General features: G+C 46.6%; 1 protein-coding gene across 1 annotated transcript in view; it reads right to left on the reverse strand.

The window, feature by feature from the left end:
- Positions 1–317: 317 nt before the first annotated feature.
- LOC120999026 (general transcription factor II-I repeat domain-containing protein 2-like) overlaps positions 318–27,302 on the reverse strand; it is a 98,808-nt gene continuing 71,823 nt past the window's right edge. The window contains 1 exon segment of the mRNA XM_040429905.1: positions 318–574. Coding sequence (XP_040285839.1) covers positions 318–574 — 257 coding nt within the window.

Here is a 27,302-nt window from a genome sequence, read left to right on the forward strand (position 1 = left end):
ACAACATAAGGGGCCCGCCCAGCAGGAAACCTCAGCCTGAAAGACAAAACGAAAAGCAGGCATATACAACCGTCACCATTGTTACAATACAAATATCAAGCAGTTCCTCTGGCAAGTGTGGTGAAAAGGGGCGTCGTTCTCTTCTCTCAGGATAGTATAAGGGAACAGAGGGCGCTGACCTGGTACAGCGTATCAAGGATAACCAGGATAGTCCATAAAGATAGTCTATAATGATGATGATAGAAAATGCAAACATGAGGTAAGTTCCTGGAGGCTCAAAGAACAAAAATGAGTCCGTACCCGGGTCTTATAAACAGTTAAACAGGGTTTTCCCGGGAGGGGCTACTTGGGCCCACAATGTAGTCCCCAAATCTCACAGGTGGGTGCCCCTTAGTAGACCGTGTGGATCTTCTTACTGGCGGAGATTCTTCCTGGCTTAGTTCAGGAGGGTTGGAGGAGTCCATAGGCTCTGCAACTCTTTCAGGTACACTCTGGGACAGGTCATCCTGAGGTAGAGGAATAGCAGAAGCTGAAGTGGGTTCATCCTGGGATTGAGAACCAGCAGGAACTGGAGCTGGTACCACCAAGTTTAACCAGGGTGTGAGGAACCAATGAAGTGGCTCTTTATCATGTATCAGGTTCTCAACAGCCTACATAGGATCAGCAGGCTGGGCCGGCAACTCGGGCTCAGGAGACTCCGGCTCGATGTCCTCTGCTGCACTTTCTCCTTCTATGCAGGGTTTTAAACGATTCCTGTGTACAATTTGGGAGCCTTTATCTTCTCTGGAAATTTTATAAATATGGGCCTCAACATTAGGGATGGCAGAAATGACATAGGGAGTCCTTTCCCACTTACTGTCCAATTTACTGGCACGGTGGTTATTTTTTAACCACACCATGTCTCCTATAGCTAGAGGCCCTGCATGAGCAGCCAGGTCATAGTCTCTCTGCTGTCGCTCCCGGGCATTTTCCATGCGCTCCTGGACAATCTCCTTAGCATTGAGGAGACGCCTTTGATGCTCCACTACCCAATCGGTTTTTGGTAGCAGATTGATGACATCCGGCACCTGTACATCCAGGAAGTGGTCAGCAGGTAACCTCCCTTAATTGACCGAACATCAGATAGAAGGGCGTGTACCCGGTGGAGCAGTGAATTGTATTGTTGTAAGTATATATGAGTTGTGGCAGCAGAGTAGGCCAATTACCCCTGGTCTCAGTGGGTACTGCTCTCAGCATTTCAATGAGAGTCCGTTACCTTGTGGATGATAGGCGGTGGTCCGGACTTTCTGGCAAGTATGTAGCAGGCACATCTCTTGGAACAGCTGTGATTCAAACGCGGGGAGGATCCTCTCTGGGCAGCCGTAGGGCAGGAGGAAATGCTTCCAGAACGCCTCCGCCACAGTCTTGGCTGTCAGGTCTTTCACAGGCACTGCTACGACAAACTTTGTGAAGTGATCAATAATAGTCATGGCATAAGTATACCCTGAGCGACTTGGCTCCAGCTTCACATAATCAATGGCAACAAGTTCTAAGGGAGTTTTACTTACGATAGGATGGAGAGGCGCCCTCTGGTCATAGCATTCACTTCTCCCCACGGCACAGGCAGAGCACTCCCGGCACCATTTCTCAATGTCTTCTCTCATCCCGATCCAATAGAACCTCCTGCGAATAGTGGCCTCAGTTTTCTGCACGCCGAAGTGTCCGGACTGGTTAGGATACATCTCCAGCACCAGACTGGCATCTCGACGGGGTATGAGGATCTGGTATATTCTATCGCAGGACACTGGATCCAGGCTCCTTCTAAGCAACATGCCTTTTTGAAGGAAGAGTTGGTGGAGATTAGGGATGAATTTTGGGGTGTCCGTGACACGGACCCGAACCCGAACATTTTCGTAAAAGTCCGGGTTCGGGTTCGGTGTTCGGCGCTTTCTTGGCGCTTTTTGAAAGGCTGCAAAGCAGCCAATCAACAAGCGTCATACTACTTGCCCCAAGAGGCCATCACAGCCATGCCTACTATTGGCATGGCTGTGATTGGCCAGTGCAGCATGTGACCCAGCCTCTCTTTAAGCTGGAGTCACGTAGCGCCGCACGTCACTCTGCTATGATCAGTTTAGGGAGAGGATGCAGCTGCTGCTGTTAGGGAGAGATTAGGCAGGGATTTACTCAGCAAAAACACCTAATTCAGTGATAGATCTACAGCTGTGGATCATTGAACTGCTGCTATTTAATTGCTCACTGTTTTTAGGCTGCCCAGAGCGTTTTTATGTCACTTTTTTCTTGGGTGATCGGCGGCCATTTTGTGTCTTGTGGTGCGCCAGCACAAGCTGCCACCAATTCCATTTAACCATCAATAGTTTGGTTATTTTTTTGCTATATCCTACATCAGGGGCTTGGCTGTGCTTGCTATTTTATTGAGGGGTAAAATACAATTGGCCAAGATAGCAGTACCCTAAATCTGGTGTTTCAGCTGTGGCTAGCCAATTGTAATACTGTCTGCTGTCTGCCGAAGCACAGTTTTTGTTCTGGGTTGAATACAATTCCCAATTTAGCAATCCCCTAAATATTTTTTTTCTGCTGTATCAGGCCAAGTTTAAATTGATCCATAAAAGGGTATATTAGATTGAAGGTGCGGATAATGTCATCCTCAATAACTTCACACGCTACCGTGCATTTCCAAGTTTAAATAATTCTGTCTATAAACGTATACCTGTCACCCAGCGCCTAAATAATAGGCCTAAAATTTATATTCAGCTCAATCTGTGTTTATTGCTGAGGCTGGTCAATTTATTTAGTGTCCGCCAAAGCACAGTTTTTGTTCTGGGTTGAATACAATTCCCAACTTAGCAATCCCCTAAATATATTTTTTCTGCTGTATCAGGCCAAGTTTAAATTGATCCATAAAAGGGTATATTAGATTGAAGGTGCGGATACTGTCATCCTCAATAACTTCACACGCTACCGTGCATTTCCAAGTTTAAATAATTCTGTCCGTAAACGTATACGCCTAAATAATAGGCCTAAAATTTATATTCAGCTAAATCTATGTTTATTGCTGAGGCTGGTCAATTTATTTAGTGTCCGCCAAAGCACAGTTTTTGTTCTGGGTTAAATACAATTCCCAACTTAGCAATCCCCTAAATATATTTTTTTCTGCTGTATCAGGCCAAGTTTAAATTGATCCATAAAAGGGTATATTAGATTGAAGGTGCGGATAGTGTCATCCTCAATAACTTCACACGCTACCGTGCATTTCCAAGTTTAAATAATTCTGTCCGTAAACGTATGCCTGTCACCCAGCGCCTAAATAATAGGCCTAAAATTTATATTCAGCTAAATCTATGTTTATTGCTGAGGCTGGTCAATTTATTTAGTGTCCGCCAAAGCACAGTTTTTGTTCTGGGTTGAATACAATTCCCAACTTAGCAATCCCCTAAATATATTTTTTCTGCTGTATCAGGCCAAGTTTAAATTGATCCATAAAAGGGTATATTAGATTGAAGGTGCGGATAGTGTCATCCTCAATAACTTCACACGCTACCGTGCATTTCCAAGTTTAAATAATTCTGTCCGTAAACGTATACCTGTCACCCAGCGCCTAAATACTAGGCCTACAATTTATATTCAGCTAAATCTGTCGTTACTGTTGTGCCTGTATTAGTGTAATACGGTACCTAAATAGATAGCCAGATAGTGTTAGGTGCCTGTAAAAAAAGGCCTGAATTTGAATTCAATACATTGGGCCAAATAATTTTTTTCTTATTGTGGTGAATGGTAACAATGAGGAAAACATCTAGTAAGGGATGCGGACGTAGACATGGTCGTGGTGGTGTTAGTGGACCGTCTGGTGCTGGGAGAGGACATGGCCGTTCTGCCACAGCCACACGTCCTAGTGAACCAACTACCTCAGGTCCCAGTAGCCAGCAGAATTTACAGCAATATTTTGTGGGGCCCAATGCCGTTCTAAGGATGGTAAGGCCTGAGCAGGTACAGGCATTAGTCAATTGGGTGGCCGACAGTGGATCCAGCACGTTCACATTATCTCCCACCCAGTCTTCTGCAGAAAGCGCACAGATGGCGCATGAAAACCAAGCCCATCAGTCTGTCACATCACCCCCATGCATATCAGGGAAACTGTCTGAGCCTCAAGTTATGCAGCAGTCTCTTATGCTGTTTGAAGACTCTGCTGGCAGGGTTTCCCAAGGGCATCCACCTAGCCCTTCCCCAGGGGTGGAAGAGATAGAATGCACTACCACTTATGTTTCCTAATGATGAGGACATGGGAATACCACCTCAGCACGTCTCTGATGATGACGAAACACAGGTGCCAACTGCTGCGTTTTTCTGCAGTGTGCAGACTGAACAGGAGGTCAGGGAGGAAGACTGGGTGGAAGACGATGCAGGGGACGATGAGGTCCTAGACCCCACATGGAATGAAGGTCGTGCCACTAACTTTCAGAATTCGGAGGAAGAGGCAGTGGTGAGACCGAGCCAACAGCATAGCAAAAGAGGGAGCAGTAAGCAAAAGCAGAACACCCGCCGCCAAGAGAGTCCGTCTGCTACTGGCCACCGCCATCTGGGACCGAGCACCCCAATGGCAGCTTCAAGGAGTTCCCTGGCGTGGCACTTCTTCAAACAATGTGCTGACGACAAGACCCGAGTGGTTTGCACGCTGTGCCATCAGAGCCTGAAGCGAGGCATTAACGTTCTGAACCTTAGCACAACCTGCATGACCAGGCACCTGCATGCAAAGCATGAACTGCAGTGGAGTAAACACCTTAAAAACAAGGAAGTCACTCAGGCTCCCCCTGCTACCTCTTCTGCTGCTGCCGCCACGGCCTCTTCCTCTGCCTCTGGAGGAACGTTGGCACCTGCCGCCCAGCAAACAGAGGATGTACCACCAACAACACCACCACCTCCGTCACCAAGCATCTCAACCATGTCACACGGCAGCGTTCAGCTCTCCATCTCACAAACATTTGAGAGAAAGCGTATATTCCCACCTAGCCACCCTCGATCCCTGGCCCTGAATGCCAGCATTTCTAAACTACTGGCCTATGAAATGCTGTCATTCAGGCTGGTGGACACAGACAGCTTCAAACAGCTCATGTCGCTTGCTGTCCCACAGTATGTTGTTCCCAGCCGGCACTACTTCTCCAAGAGAGCCGTGCCTTCCCTGCACAACCAAGTATCCGATAAAATCAAGTGTGCACTGCGCAACGCCATCTGTGGCAAGGTCCACCTAACCAGAGATACGTGGACCAGTAAGCACGGCCAGGGACGCTATATCTCCCTAACTGCACACTGGGTAAATGTAGTGGCGGCTGGGCCCCAGGCGAAGAGCTGTTTGGCGCACGTCCTTCCGCCGCCAAGTATTGCAGGGCAACATTCTTTGCCTCCTGTTGCCTCATCCTCCTACTCGGCTTCCTCCTCCTCTTCTTCCACCTGCTCATCCAGTCAGCCACACACCTTCACCACCAACTTCAGCACAGCCCGGGGTAAACGTCAGCAGGCCATTCTGAAACTCATATGTTTGGGGGACAGGCCCTACACCGCACAGGAGTTGTGGCGGGGTATAGAACAACAGACCGACGAGTGGTTGCTGCCGGTGAGCCTCAAGCCCGGCCTGGTGGTGTGCGATAATGGGCGAAATCTCGTTGCAGCTCTGGGACTAGCCGGTTTGACGCACATCCCTTGCCTGGCGCATGTGCTGAATTTGGTGGTGCAGAAGTTCATTCACAACTACCCCGACATGTCAGAGCTGCTGCATAAAGTGCGGGCCGTCTGTGCGCGCTTCCGGCGTTCACATCCTGCCGCTGCTCGCCTGTCTGCGCTACAGCCGAACTTCGGCCTTCCCGCTCACCGCCTCATATGCGACGTGCCCACCAGGTGGAACTCCACCTTGCACATGCTGGACAGACTGTGCGAGCAGCAGCAGGCCATAGTGGAGTTTCAGCTGCAGCACGCACGGGTCAGTCGCACTGCGGAACAGCACCACTTCACCACCAATGACTGGGCCTCCATGCGAGACCTGTGTGCCCTGTTGCGCTGTTTCGAGTACTCCACCAACATGGCCAGTGGCGATGACGCCGTTATCAGCGTTACAATACCACTTCTATGTCTCCTTAAGAAAACACTTAGGGCGATGATGGAAGAGGAGGTGGCCCAGGAGGAGGAGGAAGAGGGGTCATTTTTAGCACTTTTAGGCCAGTCTCTTCGAAGTGACTCAGAGGGAGGTTTTTTGCAACAGCAGAGGCCAGGTACAAATGTGGCCAGACAGGGCCCACTACTGGAAGACGAGGAGGACGAGGATGAGGAGGATGTGGAGGAGGATGAGGATGAAGCATGTTCACAGCGGAGTGGCACCCAACGCAGCTCGGGCCCATCACTGGTGCGTGGCTGGGGGGAAACGCAGGTCGATGGCGATACGCCTCCCACAGAGGACAGCTTGTCCTTACCTCTGGGCAGCCTGGCACACATGAGCGACTACATGCTGCAGTGCCTGCGCAACGACAGCAGAGTTGCCCACATTTTAACGTGTGCGGACTACTGGGTTGCCACCCTGCTGGATCCCCGGTACAAAGACAATGTGCCCACCTTACTTCCTACACTGGAGCGTAATAGGAAGATGCGCGAGTACAAGCGCACGTTGGTAGACGCGCTACTGAGAGCATTCCCAAATGTCACAGGGGAACAAGTGGAAGCCCAAGGCGAAGGCAGAGTAGGAGCAAAAGGTCGCCAACGCAGCTGTGTCACGGCCAGCTCCTCTGAGGGCAGGGTTAGCATGGCAGAGATGTGGAAAAGTTTTGTCAACACGCCACAGCTAACAGCACCACCACCTGATACGGAACGTGTTAGCAGGAGGCAACATTTCACTAACATGGTGGAACAGTACGTGTGCACACCCCTCCACGTACTGACTGATGGTTCGGCCCCATTCAACTTCTGGGTCTCCAAATTGTCCATGTGGCCAGAGCTAGCCTTTTATGCCTTGGAGGTGCTGGCCTGCCCGGCGGCCAGCGTTTTGTCTGAACGTGTATTCAGCACGGCAGGGGGCGTCATTACAGACAAACGCAGCCGCCTGTTTACAGCCAATGTGGACAAGCTGACGTTCATAAAAATGAACCAAGCATGGATCCCACAGGACCTGTCCATCCCTTGTGCAGATTAGACATTTATAACTACCTCCCCTTAACCATATATTATTGTACTCCAGGGCACTTCCTCATTCAATCCTTTTTTTATTTTCATTTTACCATTATATTGCGGGGCAACCCAAAGTTGAATGAACCTCTCCTCTGTCTGGGTGCCGGGGCCTAAAATATCTGACAGTGGCCTGTTCCAGTGTTGGGTGACATGAAGCATGATTCTCTGCTATGACATGAAGCCTGATTCTCTGCTATGGGACCTCTCTCCTCTGTCTGGGTGCCGGGGCCTAAAAATATCTGACAATGGCGTGTTCCAGTGGTGGGTGACATGAAGCACGATTCTCTGCTATGACATGAAGCCTGATTCTCTGCTATGGGACCTTTCTCCTCTGTCTGGGTGCCGGGGCCTAAAAATATCTGACAGTGGCCTGTTCCAGTGTTGGGTGACATGAAGCATGATTCTCTGCTATGACATGAAGCCTGATTCTCTGCTATGGGACCTCTCTCCTCTGTCTGGGTGCCGGGGCCTAAAAATATCTGACAGTGGCCTGTTCCAGTGTTGGGTGACATGAAGCATGATTCTCTGCTATGACATGAAGCCTGATTCTCTGCTATGGGACCTCTCTCCTCTGTCTGGGTGCGGGGCCTAAAAATATCTGACAGTGGCCTGTTCCAGTGGTGGGTGACATGAAGCATGATTCTCTGCTATGACATGAAGCCTGATTCTCTGCTATGGGACCTCTCTCCTCTGTCTGGGTGCCGGGGTCTAAATATATGACAGTGGCCTGTTCCAGTGGTGGGTGACATGAAGCCTGATTCTCTGCTATGGGACCTCTCTCCAATTGATATTGGTTAATTTTTATTTATTTTATTTTTATTCATTTCTCTATCCACATTTGTTTGCAGGGGATTTAACTACATTTTGCTGCCTTTTGCAGCACTCTAGCCCTTTCCTGGGCTGTTTTACAGCCTTTTTAGTGCCGAAAAGTTCGGGTCCCCATTGACTTCAATGGGGTTCGGGACGAAGTTCGGGTCGGGTTCGGATCCCGAACCCGAACATTTCCGGGAAGTTCGGCCGAACTTCTCGAACCCGAACATCCAGGTGTTCGCCCAACTCTAGTGGCGATGTCTGCACAGTCTCAATAGTTCTGGGTCTGCACTCTTCCTGCGGACTCTCTCAGGAATTCTCCCACTAGTAAGTGAAGTCGAGCAGTTCACAGAGGACTCTTCTTTCGGACTGGAGCTTAATCCTTAAACTCAGGAATATTCGATGAGGAAGAATCAGCAGCTGAGCAATTTTCAGTGCAAACATTATCTTGCTGAGCAAATTTGTTGTAAAACGCCGGCATCTCTACTTCTTCCCAGGCATCTTTTGGTTCCTCTGGGGCTTCTGTAGTGGGAAGCCGGGACAGGGCATCAGCGTTATCATTGGAGCGGCCTGCTCGGTATTTCACAGTGAAGTCATAGTTGGCAAGGCAGGAGGCCCATCTTTGCTCCAGCGCCCTTAATTTGGCTGTGTTCAGCTGCGCCAGGGGGTTGTTGTCCGTGAAGGCGACAAACGGAGTGGCAGCAAGATAGTCTTTGAACTTTTCAGTTACAGCCCACACTAAAGCGAGGAACTCCAGCTTGAAGGAACTATAATTCTGATTGTTTTTCTCAGCTCCCCTCAGGGATCTGCTGGCTTCGGCAATCACCCTCTCTTTGTTGTCCTGCACCTGGGCCAACACGGCTCCCAGGCCTCTTTTACTGGCATCCGTGTAGAGGTGGAACGGCTTCTGATAATCCGGGTAACCCAGAACAGGGGGTTCAGTCAGCTTCTTCTTTAGGAGCTGGAAGGCAATCTCCCGTTCCTCATTCCATTCAACAGGGATAGGAGTCTTTGGACTCTTCTTGGGATGCCCCCTTAGGAGTTCCTGGATCGGATCCGCAATTTGAGAAAAATGCGGGATGAAGCATCTATAGTATCCTGCAAAGCTGAGGAAACTTCTCACCTCTTTCACGGTGGTGGCAGTAGGCCAATTACGGACAGCAGCAAGTTTATCAGGATCAGACTGGACTCCTTCGGCACTAACAACGTGCCCTAGATACTTCACGGCTGGTTTCAGTAGGTGGCACTTGGACGGCTTAATTTTAAGGCCATATTTAACAAGGACTTGAAACACTTCAGTCAGATGTTTTAAATGGTCCTCATACGTCTTTGAGTAGATAATGACGTCATGCAGGTATAGTAGTACAGTCTCAAAATTCCTATGGCCTAAACAACGCTCCATCAGCCGCTGGAATGTCCCTGGAGCGTTGCACAATCCAAACGGCATATAATTAAACTCAAACAGGCCCATAGGCGTAGTGAAAGCGGTCTTCTCTCGATCTTCTGGGGCCATGGGTACCTGCCAGTACCCACTGGTTAAGTCCAGAGTGGAGAAGTAGGCTGATGACCCCAGGGCAGTCAAGGACTCCTCAATGCGTGGCAACGGATAAGCGTCTTTGTGGGTGATTTGATTGATTTTTCTATAATCCACGCAGAACCTTATGCTGCCATCTTTTTTCCGGACAAGAACTAGGGGCGCAGCCCAGGGACTATGACTGTCCCGGATTATGTTAGAGTCCTTTATCTCCTGTATCATCTCTTTCACAGACTGATAGGTAGTAGGTGGTTTTAAAGTCAGTATAAAACTGAGTCTACTTTTGCAGCGCCTACCAGTAGCCATTTGGCTCCAGGAGAAGTATATAGTGGGCTCAGCATGCATGTTGGTACTTGCATCCCTGGATCCGATGAAAGCTGTCACAGCACCGGACGGGGTTAAAAGCAGAGTGTGCCTGGCGTGTATGCTGTACCTGCGCTCCCTGGACTTTGTGTGGCTATCATGGCCCATAAACAGATTGGTTCCTAACACTAGTTCCTCTCATAGAGGCGACCTTGACGTGGTGAGTGGCTTATTACGCTTTGGCCAAAATGTACACCAATGCCTCATTCAACATCCAGCATAGAGGCAGGGCAGAGTGCTGGTTGCAGAGTGCTATTGCATTTGTGTTTTTGCGTTTGTAGGTGTATTTCGCCATAGCGATGTGCACCTGCATACAGGGTTGTGCTGACTGAATCCCCCACATTTTTTCTTTGTAGTATATATTGGAGGCGTGGCGATCTCCATGCAGCCATGCACACCTGACCAGTTAGTCTGCCCTGGAGGCTGGTTTTAAAGTCAGTATAAAACTGAGTCTACTTTTACAGCGCCTACCAGTAGCCATTTGGCTCCAGGAGAAGTATATAGTGGGCTCAGCATGCATGTTGGTACTTGCATCCCTGGATCCAATGAAAGCTGTCACGGCACCGGACGGGGTTAAAAGCAGAGTGTGCCTGGCGTGCATGCTGTACCTGCGCTCCCTGGACTTTGTGTGGCTATCATGGCCCATAAACAGGTAGGAACTAGTGTTAGGGACCACTCATAGAGGCGACCTTGACGTGGTGAGTGACTTATTACGCTTTGGCCAAAATGTACACCAATGCCTCATTCAACATCCAGCATAGAGGCAGGGCAGAGTGCTGGTTGCAGAGTGCTATTGCATTTTTGTTTTTGCGTTTGTAGGTGTATTTCGCCATAGCGATGTGCACCTGCATACAGGGTTGTGCTGACTGAATCCCCCACATTTTTTCTTTGTAGTATATATTGGAGGCGTGGCGATCTCCATGCAGTCATGCACACCTGACCAGTTAGTCTGCCCTGGAGGCTGGTTTTAAAGTCAGTATAAAACTGAGTCTACTTTTACAGCGCCTACCAGTAGCCATTTGGCTCCAGGAGAAGTATATAGTGGGCTCAGCATGCCTATTGGTACTTGCATCCCTGGATCCGATGAAAGCTGTCACGGCACCGGACGGGGTTAAAAGCAGAGTGTGCCTGGCGTGCATGCTGTACCTGCGCTCCCTGGACTTTGTGTGGCTATCATGGCCCATAAACAGGTAGGAACTAGTGTTAGGGACCACTCATAGAGGCGACCTTGACGTCGTGAGTGGCTTATTACGCTTTGGCCAAAATGTACACCAATGCCTCATTCAACATCCAGCATAGAGGCAGGGCAGAGTGCTGGTTGCAGAGTGCTATTGCATTTTTATTTTTGCGTTTGTAGGTGTATTTCGCCATAGCGATGTGCACCTGCATACAGGGTTGTGCTGACTGAATCCCCCACATTTTTTCTTTGTGGTATATATTGGAGGCGTGGCGATCTCCATGCAGTCATGCACACCTGACCAGTTAGTCTGCCCTGGAGGCTGGTTTTAAAGTCAGTATAAAACGGAGTCTACTTTTACAGCGCCTACCAGTAGCCATTTGGCTCCAGGAGAAGTATATAGTGGGCTCAGCATGCATGTTGATACTTGCATCCCTGGATCCGATGAAAGCTGTCACGGCACCGGACGGGGTTAAAAGCAAAGTGTGCCTGGCGTGCATGCTGTACCTGCGCTCCCTGGACTTTGTGTGGCTATCATGGCCCATAAACAGGTAGGAACTAGTGTTAGGGACCACTCATAGAGGCGACCTTGACGTGGTGAGTGGCTTATTACGCTTTGGCCAAAATGTACACCAATGCCTCATTCAACATCCAGCATAGAGGCAGGGCAGAGTGCTGGTTGCAGAGTGCTATTGCATTTGAGTTTTTGCATTAGTAGGTGGTATCCCGTTGATACACATGTTAATTTTTGGGCGAGATCCTACGTATCTGGGCATCCAGCTTGGATCCCTTGGAACTATTGTTCTACCTCCCGAGGGGCGGTCCTCGGCCTCGGGGGTGGCCCGTTTAACTGCCAACACGTGGATTCAGTATGTCCATATTTTTTACAATAGTGAAAGACAGGCTGCCTGCAATTTCTAGACTGGTAACTCGGTCGTCCATCAGGTTCCTTGGGGTATACATCTTTATATGCAGGCGGGAGCCTTGGAGGCAGGGGGCTTTCATCTTCCAGTAGCAATGGTCTTTCCCATTCTTCTATTTTCCTGCACACCTTCTCCAGGCTCTTAGTGAGATGGTTTACCTGCTCCAATAGTGCCGCCACCATATTTGTTACTGGGGCCTGTGTGGCTTGACTAACTCCAGACGGCCTCACATTGACAGTTTTTGACTGACAGGCCTGAGGTTCAAGAAGGCTGCTGGCCCCATGGTTGGGTTTTGGCCTAGGATACTGATGGCCAGCTCTTTAAAGTCCAAAAACACACAATGGGGGTGTTGAGCCGACAGCATCCTCAGCTGGCCCTTTAAATGCTCTGTGTTTATACCCGCAATGAACTGCTCTCTCAGAGTCCGGTCCTGATCCTCGGCCTCCTTTGGGTGCACCTGGACCACAGCCCTCAGGGTCTCTTGCAGGGACAGAGCAAAATCACGGAGTGACTCATTAGGCTGTTGCTTCCTGCTGAAAAATCGCATCTTAACTTCGGACACCATTCTGGCCTCAAACGTGGTGCCGAGGCGATCAAATATCTGTTCCAGGCTACTCTTTTCAGAAAGGGGCCAGGACATGACTTCCCTGCGGGCGGTCCCTTCTAACTGGGCTAGGAGGATCTCCATTTGTTGTTCAGCAGAGATAGGGTAGAGCCGGAACAGGGCCAGGATTTGGTCCCTAAATTCCTTCAATTTATGAGCTTCCCCGGAATATCGTGGGAACCAGGGAGCCCCAAAATAATACGGCATGGTCAGTGGCATCAGGCTTGATGCTGCCGCAGCGGCAGGCGCCTTATTATCCGCTGCATGCGCTTCAGTAGGCACATCGGGGGCTGCCTGCCCCGCTTCCTCAGGTGCGGACATAGCGTTGCTAAGGGGGCTATGGAGTGAGTATGGCCCTTTAAGAAACTCCGGAGCTGACCGGAGCTAAGGTGAACGTATTTTTCCCCCAGGTCAAGTCTCTTATTGCTAGTGGGGGACCTTCCCCAGTCTCCTGGCAAGGATCGGGACCTTCCCGGTACGGCTATATGCAGGGGCCGGTGAATATGAAAGTTTGTACTTACTCCGGCGGTGCTCGCTCCAACTCGCGCGAGATGTGTGATTACGTCAAACGGGAGTCCCACGCGTGGCGTCAGAAGGTAGGCGCGGCCTCTTGGAGCTCCGGGATTCAAGGTAGGCGGTATCTTCTTCAGAGACAGGGCGGCGTTTTCTTTTTTGCAGGCTGGGCGGTACCTTCTCTTTGTCTTTTTCGCGCCAAACGGACCCAACAAGGCGCACAAATAATCCAGTCAGGTTAAGCGGCCATTTTTTGAGCACACGCTGTCCATTCATTGACAGCAAGCGGTGACTTCAGAAACAGCAAAACAGTCCATGCAATAAAATCTTCACACTGCGATTATTACAGTCCTTTGGCCCAGCAATTTTCCTCAATAAATAAGTAGGGCTTAGTCACTTTTTGGGCATACAATGGCACACAGTTTTAAATTCCACAATGGCGTAGAAACGATCCGTAAATCCTGTTCGTGACGCCAAAATATGCAGTACGCAGACCTGCAGGGTATAGCGATGTGAGGTCACGGTTACTTAGGCAAACGAGGGTTGCTATGGGTTACTCACAGTTTGTAGGGTGACCCTGGGCAGCGTACAGCAGTGATGGAGAGGCTGGCACAGAAGTCCTCTGGGGCACTCTCTGTATATAGGGACCAGGCCTGATTGTGGATGAGGTGCCCTGGATGTTGCAAATGTTTAATGTGCCTAGGGCAAGGTCCCTTTAAGGTTCGTGACGCCAGTGCCTGTAATGGTGGCACGCTGATTTATAGTTGTAATAAGTGAGGAACACAGTGTTGTGGTGAACCAAACTTTTCTTTACTGGAAACAGTTCAAATTTATACAATTTAGGTTCAGTTCCACTTTGCAGCATTAATCAATAGCAGGCTCTTACAGCAATGGCAGGTAATGTTCTTTGCAAGATACTCAGAGGGTAAAATTAACACTCACAGACCAGGCTGCACTATTTCCTCAGATATCCTTGCTGTCTGTATCCCAAGGCCCGTATGCCCTAATGCTGGCTTTTTATCCTTGGTAGCAATCCTCCTCAGGTATATATCCCTTGCTTTAGGTTAATGATCCTTCTGCCCTTCAGCCTACTTGACTAGCTGGAACACTGGCTCTGCTCTGCTCTGGTTAGGGAACTGCAGGTTTCTCCCAGGAGGCAAACTCTTCTCTTGGGGTGAATCTTCTGAGCTAACAAAGGCTCAGGAACTTCAGGCAGGCTAGACTGCACTTACTAGCCTCCTGGACTGGACTGCACTGCTCTGGGCCTAACTATATATACTAAGTGCTCACTAGCTCCCTCTAATGCCTAGGATGCTGAACTACACCCTAACAGGCCTGATACCCAGATAAACAGGAAAATATGCATAAAACATCATATTAACACAAATGTCATGTTAACCCTTGTGTAGTGCCCACATTTACCTAGTGGGACACTACACGAGCAGCTCTGGGGCTCGTACTAGTTTTCTGGCCCACCAGTTAAGTCCACCGGAGCCCCCTACCGGTAAACTTGTCTGGTATACCCCAGAGCGTTTTGAGCCTGTGATTCCTGATTTTGTAGACCAACCAGGAATCCAGATTTCCACAGTGGGCTTCACTGAATACGACTACTTTCTTTTTTCAGTGACCACTTTGTGAATCTGATGGTGGAGCAAACAAACCTGTACGCCCAACAGTTCATTGCTCAACCCCCGGGCTCCTTTTTGGCTAGGCCCGGTGGCTGGACTCCGGTCAGTGCAGCCGAGATGAGGACGTTTTGGGGCCTTGTGCTGCACATGGGCCTAGTCAAGAAACCTAGTGTCAGGCATTACTGGAGTGGGGACGTCCTCTACCAGACCCCACTTTACAGTATGGCCATGACACGCTCCCGGTTTAAGGGCCATCCGGAAATGCCTGCATTATTCAAATAATGCAGCATGTCCCCCCCAAGGTGATCCTGCCTATGACCACCTGTACAAAATCAGGCAAGTCATCGATCACTTTGGGGCCAAATTTGTGCAGGCCTATGTACCTGGAAGGGAGGTCGCGGTTGATGAGTCTCTCATTGCTTTCAAGGGGAGACTCATTTTCCGCCAGTATGTTCCCTCTAAGCGGGCGAGGTATGGCGTGAAGCTGTACAAACTTTGTGAGAGTACCTCAGGGTACACTTACAAGTTTTGTGTGTACGAGGGGAGAGATTCCCGTATTCAACCCCCAGAATGTCCCCCCACTCTGGGTGTTAGCGGGAAACTTGTGTGGGACCTTATGCACCCACTGCTAGATAAGGGTTACCACCTGTACGTGGATAACTATTATACTAGTATCCCCTTGTTCCAGTCCCTCGACGCCGGATCCACGTCCGCTTGTGGGACCATGCGGAAAAAGCAACGCAGCCTCCCTACCCACCCCCTCCAGGTACCTATCCCCAGGGGTGCGACCCGTGCCCTTACCAGTGGAAACCTGTTGCTGGTCAGATATAAGGACAAGAGGGATGTCCTTGTAAGGTCCACAATTCACGGTAACAGCATTACCCCTGTCCCTGTGCGAGGTACTGCGGCAACGGTCCTCAAGCCCGATTGCATCGTCGACTACAATCGGTATATGGGAGAAGTTGATCTCCCTGATCAAGTCCTCAAGCCATACAATGCCATGCGCAAAACCCGGGCATTGTACAAAAAAGTTGCGGTCTACTTGGTGCAAGTTGCCTCGTACAACTCTTTTTTGTTCTGTCCCGGAGCGCTGGCAACACAGGGACATTCCTTCAGTTCTATGAGGCAGTCCTCAAGGAATTGAAACCAAATTTTTATATCCTCCTTTAAGATTTTGTTTAGGCGAATATGATCTTGTGGTTTCTTTTTCCCAGCTGTGGCGGCATAAAGTCTTTTGGAAAAAATGCGACCCATTGGGATAACCCTAGTAATAAAGTTTAGGGAACCCAGTGTCGATTGAATCTTTTTCAAAGTACACATTTTACTTCATAGCAGATTCAGTAATGAACTTTTTGTAGATACAATTTTTTCGGATGGGATCCTGAACTCCATATATATGGTATCTATTTCGATTCCAAGAAATTCTATTAAGTTCGTTGGATAAACTGTTTTTTCCTCCACCAAAGGGAGGTTGAAATATTCGGCTATATTTTTAAAAGTATTTAAAAAATGTATACAGTCTTTGGAATCGACCGACCCAATGAATAAATAGTCATCTAGATAATGCAAGGTATAACCCCCATTATAATGATACTCTACCATCCATTGGATGAACGTTGAAATGGCTTCAAAATAATGGCACGATAGAGAGAAACCCATTAGTAACGCTTTATCATAATAATATAGCCCTTCAAACTGGAAACCTAAAGAATTATATCCGGATGGGTCTACTGGTAAAAACCGAAATGCTGATTTAATATCCGTTTTAGCTAAGAAAGAGTTTCTACCAGCTTTTCTTAATAAAGACAAAGCCTGGTCAAACGATGTATAGTGTACTGTAGCCAAATCCTTGTTAATCATATCATTAAGCGAATCACCTTCTGGGTAAGATAAATTATGAATCAATCTATAGCTATTAGGTTCCTTTTTAGGCACTAAGCCTAATGGAGAAATTCTGAAGTTGGAAAATGGAGGTGAAGAAAATGGCCCAGCAACTCGTTATTCTAAAATCTCTTTATTTATCTTATCTAAAACTATTTTTTTGTTTAACTGAACAGATTTTAAGTTATCGGGAAAAATAACAACCCTGCCCAGTAAAGGCAGGTACATAAAAACCATTAGTAAATCCATTAATTAACAATTCCGCCTTCTGTTTTTCTGGATACATTTTTATACTGGAGATTAGCCTTGATATGTTCAACGGCATCACCTCCCCTATTTGATTCTTTATTAACAAATTGTTTCTTAAAGCACTCATTTGCTGGGTGGTTTCCGGAACAAAAGGTGCATTCATGTCTGTATTTGCATGTGGACTGCCATTTACAAGTGGCTTCATTAAATGCGAAGCAAATATCTTTTTGGGGGTTTCCTGACGAAAATTATGATTTCTTTGCGGGAGCATGAGATTGATCCAAAGACCAACATCTTTTTGACCCCAATTTAAGTCGTTGTAGACGGCTAATTTTTGCCGAAAGGATTCATCATACGAATACCAAGCAGATCCCCCGAAATTTCTTTATGCCTCTAAAATGGCATCTAAATGATGGAATAAGCCACTGCAATATTGGGAAATTTTTCGCCCATTACTGCGGAGTAAATACAAAAGCACTGAAGCCAATTTCTTTTCGTCCTCATCTTTATTATTATCAGTTTTGTTTGACGGTAACAGGGATAATAAATCAAAAAATTCCCTGTGCCAGATCTTTTCTTTTATAGATTTGGTCAAATGAAAACCAAGTGGTGATATTTGACATGGCATGGATTCCGCATAAGCGCTCTCTTTAATACCACTAGCTGCGACCAATGATGGTAAAAGACATTTATCTTTTGCTAATGATTTGGGAATTTCAGGGTATATCTGACAATCAGATTCAGATGAAGAGTCCTGAGAGGACCAAGCTGAATCCTGATTTGGTGGCGCGTTTTTAAAAGATAAAAATGACATGAATTCATTGAATAATTGAATATGATCCTGAGGTATCTCTGTGGATGTTTGCACTGCCTGAGACCCTGAAAGTATAGTGCCCTGTAATAAACAGTCACTATTAGTATTAATAGAGGTATGCTCACCCTCCTGTATATTGACGGTTGCGATGTCTCTTGCAGGTGCACGGGATCGACCAGGAGCCGTTGTAGAAGATTGTTGGTGAGTAGAGAACGTCAGGCGCTGATCCCTTCTCGCGCTGAGTGGTGCAGAAGTTTTCTGACAGCGTCTTCTTGAATCCAAAGAAGGAGAAAAGTGTCTCTTTTCTCTTCTTACTCTCTTTGCCGGCGGAGGAGATGAGGTAGGAGGAGAAGGAGTATTGCTGCTGGCAGACTGAGCGATGTGCTCTGAGATCGCTCCCAGCCCTGCGCTCCTGAGATTAGAGGAAGCGCCGGCTGAATTAGAAGATTGTCGATCCAGGGGCGCAGACGGAGGATCCTGCTGTAAACAGTGCCGTAGCCAAGCTTCTCCACCTTGTTCTCCTGCTCTCCGGATCAATTGCTGGAGTAATTCATTCATGTTGACAGGCGCAGTTCTGGATTCTTCCAAGGTCTGGCCGAATCTGCGCAGCTTCTAACCGCTCTCTTTCTTTTACAGGTGCTCCGAGATGACTGTTGAACTTCTCTCCAATCAGCTACTGACCTCGAGGACCCACAGACTGCAACAACTGCATCTGTAACCCAGGTAAGATCTGTACAGATTTTCAGTATTGCGCATGCAAGCTTAGAGGGTTCATGACACCATGTCCCCCCTTACTTGCATCCGCAATAAGGTTTGCCCAGACAGTGATGGTCAGTTCGCAGTGTTCACCAGCGACTTGACTCACCCGTCCAGCGATGCACAGGTAAGCCCTTACCTGTGCCTGTGACGGGAGCCGGTCTGAAATCAAATGCGGTCACCGGGAGCAGGCAGTTCCGAGAACAGCCGCCGGGGGCCTTCATCGGGCTGTTCTCGGAACTGCCTGCTCCCGGTGACCGCATTTGATTTTAGACCGGCTCCCGGCACAGGCACAGGTAAGGGCTTACCTGTGCATCGCCGGACGGGTGAGTCAAGATGGCAGCCCGCATGTGTTCGCTGGTGAACACTGTGAACTGACCATCACTGATAGGGATGCCTCAAGTGGTAAGAGGTATATAGTTGCACAGACCTCAGCCTTCCTACAACCAAAGTTTGCCCTTTTTTTTGCAACTATGTATTTGTGATCAGAACTAGTGAGCAAGTGAGGACATATCAAATCAACGGCTGGCCGTGCAGCTGTTGATACTTAGTTTATTGTATCTATCCAGCGCCACTGCCGATAATCCTACTCTAGATACATAAACTACATCTATGCTCAACGTGTTTCTACATGGGGGAATAAGCCCCACGTGTCATCAGGAGCAATCTTTTCAGCAGAGTACTCTAAAAAAAAAACTGTCCACCACTGATGGCGTGTGGACCGCATGTGCCCGTCACTAGGATGGCCGTACACGGCCGCTCTAGATGTGGGTCTGAATACAGAAAGCCCTACCCCTGTGGGCGTGCGCCTATGGCCATTCCGCCAGTCAGGAGTATGGGCATGTCTGACGACTCCGCCCCCTGATGCCAGCAGACCGAGATACAGGATTATCACACGAGGGGAGTGCATCAAGCTCTACAGGTAGCCGGGGAATATAAATCGGCGGCTTGAAACATGATCTCCAGTATATATACATTGTCTCTTTACTTATTGGTACCTCTGACCCAGGCGGGTACCAGAGAGAGAGAGAACAAACCACCTAAATAAGTGAATCGGACCAGGGGTTAGAAAATGTCCTCAAATATGTCATAACAATGCAGGCAAATAGGCTATTGGAATACTTAAAATGTTAGGTCACACCTCCAGATATATAATAAGTCAAGGAGGTAAGGGAGAGTGAGTGGCCACCAAGGTTATATTCACCTACAAAATAAAAATATACGTAGTTGAAGCGGCCAGCATAAGCTCACCAGAGCCCATGTATCAAATAAAACAGGCGAAGGAGATCATCATTTAACACTTTGGGACATACAGTTCTCAGATTAAAGATCCACTGGCCTTCTTTACGTAAAAGTATCGCATCAATGTCTCCACCACTCTGGGGCCTCTTGACACTCTCTATGCCATGAAATTTGACCACTTTCACCATGATAATCGCACATGTAGTGCGATTGGGGTCTTCTTTTTATTCCTGATGTCTGACAGATATTCCCCGATCCTTTAAACTCCTGCTTCGTTTTGCATACCTACTGTATACCACAGTTACACGTAAGCAAATAAATGACCCCTATTGTTCAACAATTAATAAAGGATTTGATGTAAGGCTACTTTCACACTAGAGTTAATATTTTCAGATATTGAGATCCGTCATAGGGTCTCAATACCGGATAAAAAAAACGCTTCCGTTTTGTCCCCGTTCATTGTCAATGGGGACAAAACGTAACTGAACAGAACGGAATGCTACAAAATGCATTCCGTTACGTTCTCATGCCGGAGAGCCAACCCCTGTATGCTGCGGTTTGCTTTCCGTCCTGGGATGCGAAGCAAGATTGTCATGACCCACAATGCAAGTCAATGGGGACGGATCCGTTTTCTCTGACACAATAGAAAACGGATCCGTCATGAACTCCATTGAAAGTCAATAGGGGACGGATCCGTTTTCTATTGTGTCAGATTGTGTCAGAGAAAACGGATCCGTCCCCATTGACTTGCATTGTGGGTCATGACGGATCCATCTTGCTTCGCATCCTAGGACGGAAAGCAAACCGCAGCATGCAGGGGTTGGCTCTCCGGTTTTGGCTATGTTAGAGATAATACAACCGGACCCGTTGATAATGGATACAGATGGTTGTATTATCAGTAACGGAAGCGTTTTTGCTGAGCCCTGCCAGATCCAGCAAAAATGCTAGTGTAAAAGTAGCCTAATATTCCTTCTTTGTAGTGGAACTTCTAAAAGTTTTGCCCGGAGCCAAGTTTCTTCCATAGGGCTATCCTAAAGGCTGTGTACCAACCGATCTCTTAAATTTCAACTACGTCGGTACATAATCTGAGGATATTTCAAAATCAAATCCCTTATGTCAGGGTCAGAGCGCAGGATACACCAGTTGGCTTGCAGTATTTCACGTATTTGTACATGAGCTTTATCATAGGTGCCAATGATCCTAATCCCATTATCCTCTTTCTAAGGCTACTTTCACACTTGCGGCAGAGAGATCCGGCAAGCAGTTCCGTCGCCGGAACTGCCTGCCGGAACAGGCAAAATGTATGCTAACTGATGGCATTAGTAAGACTGATCAGGATCCTGATCAGTCTTAAAAATGCCTGATCAGTCGAAAAAATGCATTGAAATGCCGGATCCGTCTTTCCGGTGTCATCCGGCAAAAACGGATCCGGCATTTATTTTTTCACCTTTTTTTCAGTCTGCGCATGCGCATACCGGAAGGACGGATCCGGCACTAATACATTCCTATGGGAAAAAATGCCTGATCCGGCATTCAGGCAAGTCTTCAGTTTTTTTAGCCGGAGATAAAACCGTAGCATGCTGCGGTTTTCTCTTTTGCCTGATCAGTCAAAACGACTGAACTGAAGACATCCTGATGCAAACTGAACGGATTACTCTCCATTCAGAATGCATGGGGACATACCTGATCAGTTCTTTTCCGGTATAGAGCCCCTGTGACGGAACTCTATGCCGGAAAAGAACAACGCAAGTGTGAAAGTAGCCTTAGCTGCTTTCGGACACAGTATTTGTGTACGATTACAGCCAAGTGAATGATGATAGGCTTGCTTACCGACACTTTGAGGATAACAGCGTGCGGTAAACCTGGCAGCCGGCAAACAATGATTCTGCATGGGACGAGCAATGCCATTAGTGATCACTCTTCCCCATACTGTGGAGGAGATCACTGCATGTAAATGCGATGGTCTCCTCCACAGACGAGCAGACAGGAAGGAACGTTGTTTGCTTCCCAACTATTGCCTGCTCAAATGAGCAGTGTAAAGGAGCCTTAAGATCACACCTAATGATCCTGAATTTGGTTTGGATTTCTGAGACTGCTCATTTCGGAAACTTGCGGGTCTCAAAGCAACCACATTTACGTCACATCAGCAGGTGGGATGTAGTAGCACGATCTTACAACATATTGTGTGATGACAAGTTGCAGTGTAGCCCCAGTCTAAAACTTTGGAAGATCATTGATTCATTTTAATACTGGGTTCCTCTTTCTTTTTGAATTCAAAGGTTTCCACAAGGATCACTGCAAATGCTTTCCGATTCCACGTGCCTGGCTCTCTTACAATAGGCACTACAGATAGTAAATAGCTCTGGTTAGAATATGATATGCTTCACTGCATCGTCGCCAAAGTGATTTCTTAGTAGGAATAACAGTTGTAAACAAATTTATGTCTCAGCGTTTTACAAACTGATGGCGGAATTGCTATTTGACGTATCTGGATTTTGGGCTCAGAATAGAATAGCTTTTACGAGCCGTGGACTCGCCAACTATTGTTTAAGGGAATGTGCCATCAGAAAATGTCCCATTGTTTAAATCACGATTTTATGTTAAACACATTTTCTATAACATCCCTATATTATTTATTTTTAGAAATCTTCTCCAGTAAATAATATTTAAAATACCTGCTTCTCTTCTACAGGCAAGTACACATGCTTTGTCTCAACCAATAAAAACCCATTCCCGTTCACAAATAAGCCATTTCCTCATATGGGAAGGTCACCTGTAAGGGAATTAGCCAATAGCCCTTATGTTTTTGGCCTATGTAGTTTACACACTTCACCCCCAGAACACACCGCCGACACTGCCTGACGTTACTGCAATGGAGGTAAATATCATGTGTGTGATAGGGAAAACCACCAAAAATACTAGAGAAACGCAACCACCTCATGTGAACCAGGAATATTCACATTCTTATCTAAACACTGTATGATCAACCATGGCTTCCTACTAATACTGTAGTTCATATGAGGTGGTTGTGATCCTCCAGCATTTATGTAAATTGTTGTTTGCTAACTACAAGCGCCATACTTTAGTTTGCATAGATTGCAATAAAGATTGTTCCTATCCAAGCATCGGTGGCAAATGTTGCCCACAGTCTTCTACAACTGAACCTTTTGCTTCAGGTACACCACTTGTCTTAAGTATGTTCTCTAGGTTGTTTTCATCTGTGTGACCTCCATTTTTTAACGGCAGTCACGTGGCCATTTTCAGAACCATTGCAGCTGTTTTAACAGCTAGTCCATAGCAGCCATGTTCTGGTTTTGGAAGTTTTAACGGCCAGACGGCCCCTATAAAAATGGGCCCATTTTTAACAGCCTTTTAGATAGAAATGCAACCGTATAATGGCCATTAAAAATGGGTACATGAGCGGCACGAAAGGCAGGGAGTTAAAAAAAATACCCACCACTGGCACTCGCAGGGCTGGGGGGGAAGAATGGAGCATTATATATGTATGGAGGCACAAAATAGGAACATTATTTTTTCCCTATGGAGAAATAGATGAAAAACAGCTGAAAAAAATGCCATTGCTTCAACATATTGCCAGAGACGCAAAAATGCTACCAGACTGAAAAAAAAATGCCATTAGCCAGAAAAAAATGCTTGTATCCCCTGCATTTCATATTTCCAACAGACTTTCAGCTAACATCTGAAGCTGGTATTTTTGAAGCAAAAATATGCATCAAAAACACCACTAAAAACTCAACAAAGAAACCTGTGTGTGAATCCACACTAATGGCCCGAAAGCAATCATCCAGCTGCAAATAAAACCTTTTTTTGAAAAGCTTTTTTAGAATAGTAATACTATTTTATGTTTTATAGCCATGTCAGTGTCTAGATCAGTAAATCTCCATCTCCCGATACATCCCCACATGCACTCTCCGATCCTCACAAGACCTCCTTTCTCTCCTCTACTCTTATCACCTCTTCTCACAATCGGCTCCAAGATTTCTCCCGCGCATCCCCCATACTCTGGAACTCGCTACCCCAACATATCAGACTCTCACCCACAGTGGAATCCTTCAAAAGAAACCTGAAAACTCACCTCTTCAGACAAGCCTACAACCAGTGACCCTGCTGCCTCTATACCTCCATGACCAGCTTCACCCGCACCTACTGTGTCCTTCTCCCATACCATGTAGGTTGTAAGCCCTCATGGGCAGGGCCCTCTCTCCTTCTGTACCAGTTTGTAACTCATCTTGTTTATGATTAGTGCAATTGTCTGTATTATGTATGTGCGCCCCTTATCATATGTACAGCGCTATGGAATGAATGGCACTTTAATAATGAATAATAATAATAATAATCTTGCTGATCATCAGGTAAAACGCTGCTTCCTAGTTTTATTAGGATGTGTGTTGACAGCATTTTGCTGAGTAGTGAGTAAGGTGATGTTGTGTTTCAAATGATTTGCTGTCTGTGAGGCTATCCATCAACAAGCAATTACTCTTACCTTCTGCAGAATCCACCGTTAACCCTTTTGTGAGCAGCGTCTATTAGGGAGAGTTCACTGTATGATCCTTCTGTTGTAAAACCAATAAAAATAATTTTAAAACATTAGGGAGAGTTCACATGACCTTAAAAAAATGCATGCAGGACTTTTTTTTCCATCTGAAATAACAGATCTCTGATGGAAATGGCTAAAAAACGGATGCCAAATGTGCAGAACTGATGCACAGGATCTGTTTTGTTTACAAAATCTGCTTTTTTCTTGACTTTTCAGAACAGAAAAATAACGGTGATGTGAACTCCGCCTTAGTTGGGAATTACTGCATCTGGGTATTGCCAATGTACTAGATGTTCACCATGAGGTTCTTTGAGACATTACATTTTTCTGCTCCTCCACCCTGACCTATGGTGGTACATTTCAGGTTGATACCTTACTTTTCTTAAAAAAGGATATCCCATGATGAATATCGGATCATGAGGGGTCCAAGCACTGGGACCCTGAGAGGTCCCGAGAATGAGAAGTTTTCGAGACTCCTTCGGTCCACTCACTGCTGTTGAACTGATGGTGTGCTGTAAATGACCAGTGGACTGATGAGCACCATCACTCCACTCAGAGAGGGGACTTTCAGGATTGCTGGAGAATCCAGTAGTTGAACCTCAGATAATCTGATATGTATCGCCTATCCTGTGGATATGCAATAAAAAAAAAAAAAAAATTGTGGGAAAACCCCTTTAAAGAAGAATTATATCTTTTATTATCTTCTGACGTGCTATTGAGTCAATTCATATACACATCAATATATGACAGTAATGGGGATCCATAGGCTGGGACTCATGATTATGAAGGGGCTGCAGAAAATGCTACAGCACCCAGACTTATTAAGAATTGTGTTTTAGTCTTAATAAAAAGTGACCAGGTGCAAATATGGCAAATTTATTAACTGGCTAAAATCTATTAACAAATCTAGAGCATTGCCTAGCAGTGAGTGTGCAGTACCCCAGATCAAGAGGATATCTGCAAATTGTTCATTTCTTCATGTTATGTCAAATAAATTTATGTCATGCTATGTATTATACCCAGTATGGTAATGTATGGAAGTGACCAAGTTAATCAACTCAAGACACAGCCCCTACAGGAAACTTGGGTGTCCTGTATCTGCCCCTTGGGGAGTCTAGAGTAGTGTTGATCACAAATATTCTAATCGCAAATTTTTATTGAGAATATCGGCACTTCGAGAATTCAGTACCCTCACTGCTTCTTGCTTGTGACCAATGAGAAGGCTGCAATATCTTTGTCAGAGCTTAGCAACATCCCTAGCAACCAATAGGAAAGTTGCCTACCCCTTACTATATAAGAACCTCCCCAGCAGCCATTTTCTGCTGTTTCTTGCAGTTCTGAGAGAGAGAGAGAGAGAGAGAGAGCAGTGACATTGCTGTGCTCTGTGCTTTCATCTGGATCCTTATTCAATTACATTAGATAGTTAGTTAGCTCATATATATATTAGAAATATTAGCTTTAATGTTACCGTTATAAGATCGGATTGGATTGCGATTGTATGTGTGTGGGGACTGAGCAATCGGATATTGTCCAGCTGAGCAGATATGTACCTGTCTAGTGAAGTGACGGTACGGTATGGGGTGTACAGCTGTTTCACCTCCCGGTAACGCTAAATCAACCAGTAAATAATGGCGGTCAGACAAAGAAAGCTTCTCCTGACCAACAAGACTGTGACTGTGTGTGGGTGGTTTATAGTGTGTGGCAGGAAAATGGATGTGCAATGTGCATGTGAGAGATATTTCTCTGCTGTCCATACATACATGCTACAGATATAGTGCTGTGATGTCAGAACAATACTTAGTGCACCAATCAGTAATATCTACTCAGACCTGATAAAATGTGAAGTTGCACGTGTTGCGCCAAAAAATATGTGCATCATTAGTGACGATTTGCGCAATCACTAATATATTGGAGCACTCTAACTGCATATAAAGCTATTGTTCTGCCATGCATGCCAAATGTAATCAAAAACAGTGCTGTAATGTAAAATTACTTACAGTGATTAGGAGTTCTTCCTCACACTCACAAAAGTTGCTGCCAACTATTTTCTCCAGTCTCAGGAAACTTCTAGCAGCTTGAAAAATTTTGAAAAAGTGAGCCACGCTTATAATGCGCGCGCGATACATGCATATTACATTACCGATTTTCGCAATCAAGAAAATAATGGAAATCACTAATTCTAGAATTTGCAAATTTATGGCAAATATTAGGCCAAAAATTTGTGAAATATCCTGAAAATGAATATTGCCTATGCTGCTCATCACTAGTCTAGACTGAGTTCTAGCCTGAGTTAGCTAGTAGAGGAAGAGTGAGAGCAACTCCATGTACTGTATTCAGCATGGGACTGCACTAAAGCTCCAGAGACTTACCGATATGTGGACGATCTATGGAAAGGAAGAAAGAGAGAAAATGGCAAAGTTCAAAAATCTACATGGCTGCACATTGGAGTCAGTAAGGTATACTGCTACCTAAGCTATTTAGACTTTACTGCAGTGACAGGAACACTGTTAAGACACTCTTTACACCGGGACACATTGGCATCTCTAAAAACCTGTGTACCGCAGTTGTGAATTACAGGCACAATTGCAAAAGTGAGATTGCCAGCTATAGATTCTGCAAAAAGAGACTGGAGAAGGAGGGGAAGAAAAGGTTTGCCTTCCTTTCACTGCATGGCCCTAGGGAGCAAAAGTGTGAGGAAATCCACAGTGAAACCACTCCCATCCTCCGCTCCGGCTCCTCCCCATCCTCTACTCGGGTTTGTCGGGTTCGACTGAACTTTGGGTAAAAATTCGGGTTCGGGAACTGAACTTGACCCGAACTCGAACCCCATTGAAGTCAATGGGGACCCGAACTTTAGAGCTGTAAAATAGTCGCTTTATTAAATGCCTGAACACCGAACCCAAACTTTTGCTGCAAAGTTCGGGTCCCGGCACCCAAACTCGCAAAGTTCTGTATGTACCCCAACCTTGCAGTTCGGGTTCGCTCAACACTATTTACAACCTGTCCCTGTCAAAGAGCCCTGACAACTTTTGAAAAGCAGTGGAAAA

Source organism: Bufo bufo, chromosome 4, assembly GCF_905171765.1.
Source record: "Bufo bufo chromosome 4, aBufBuf1.1, whole genome shotgun sequence".
Taxonomy (NCBI): domain Eukaryota; kingdom Metazoa; phylum Chordata; class Amphibia; order Anura; family Bufonidae; genus Bufo; species Bufo bufo.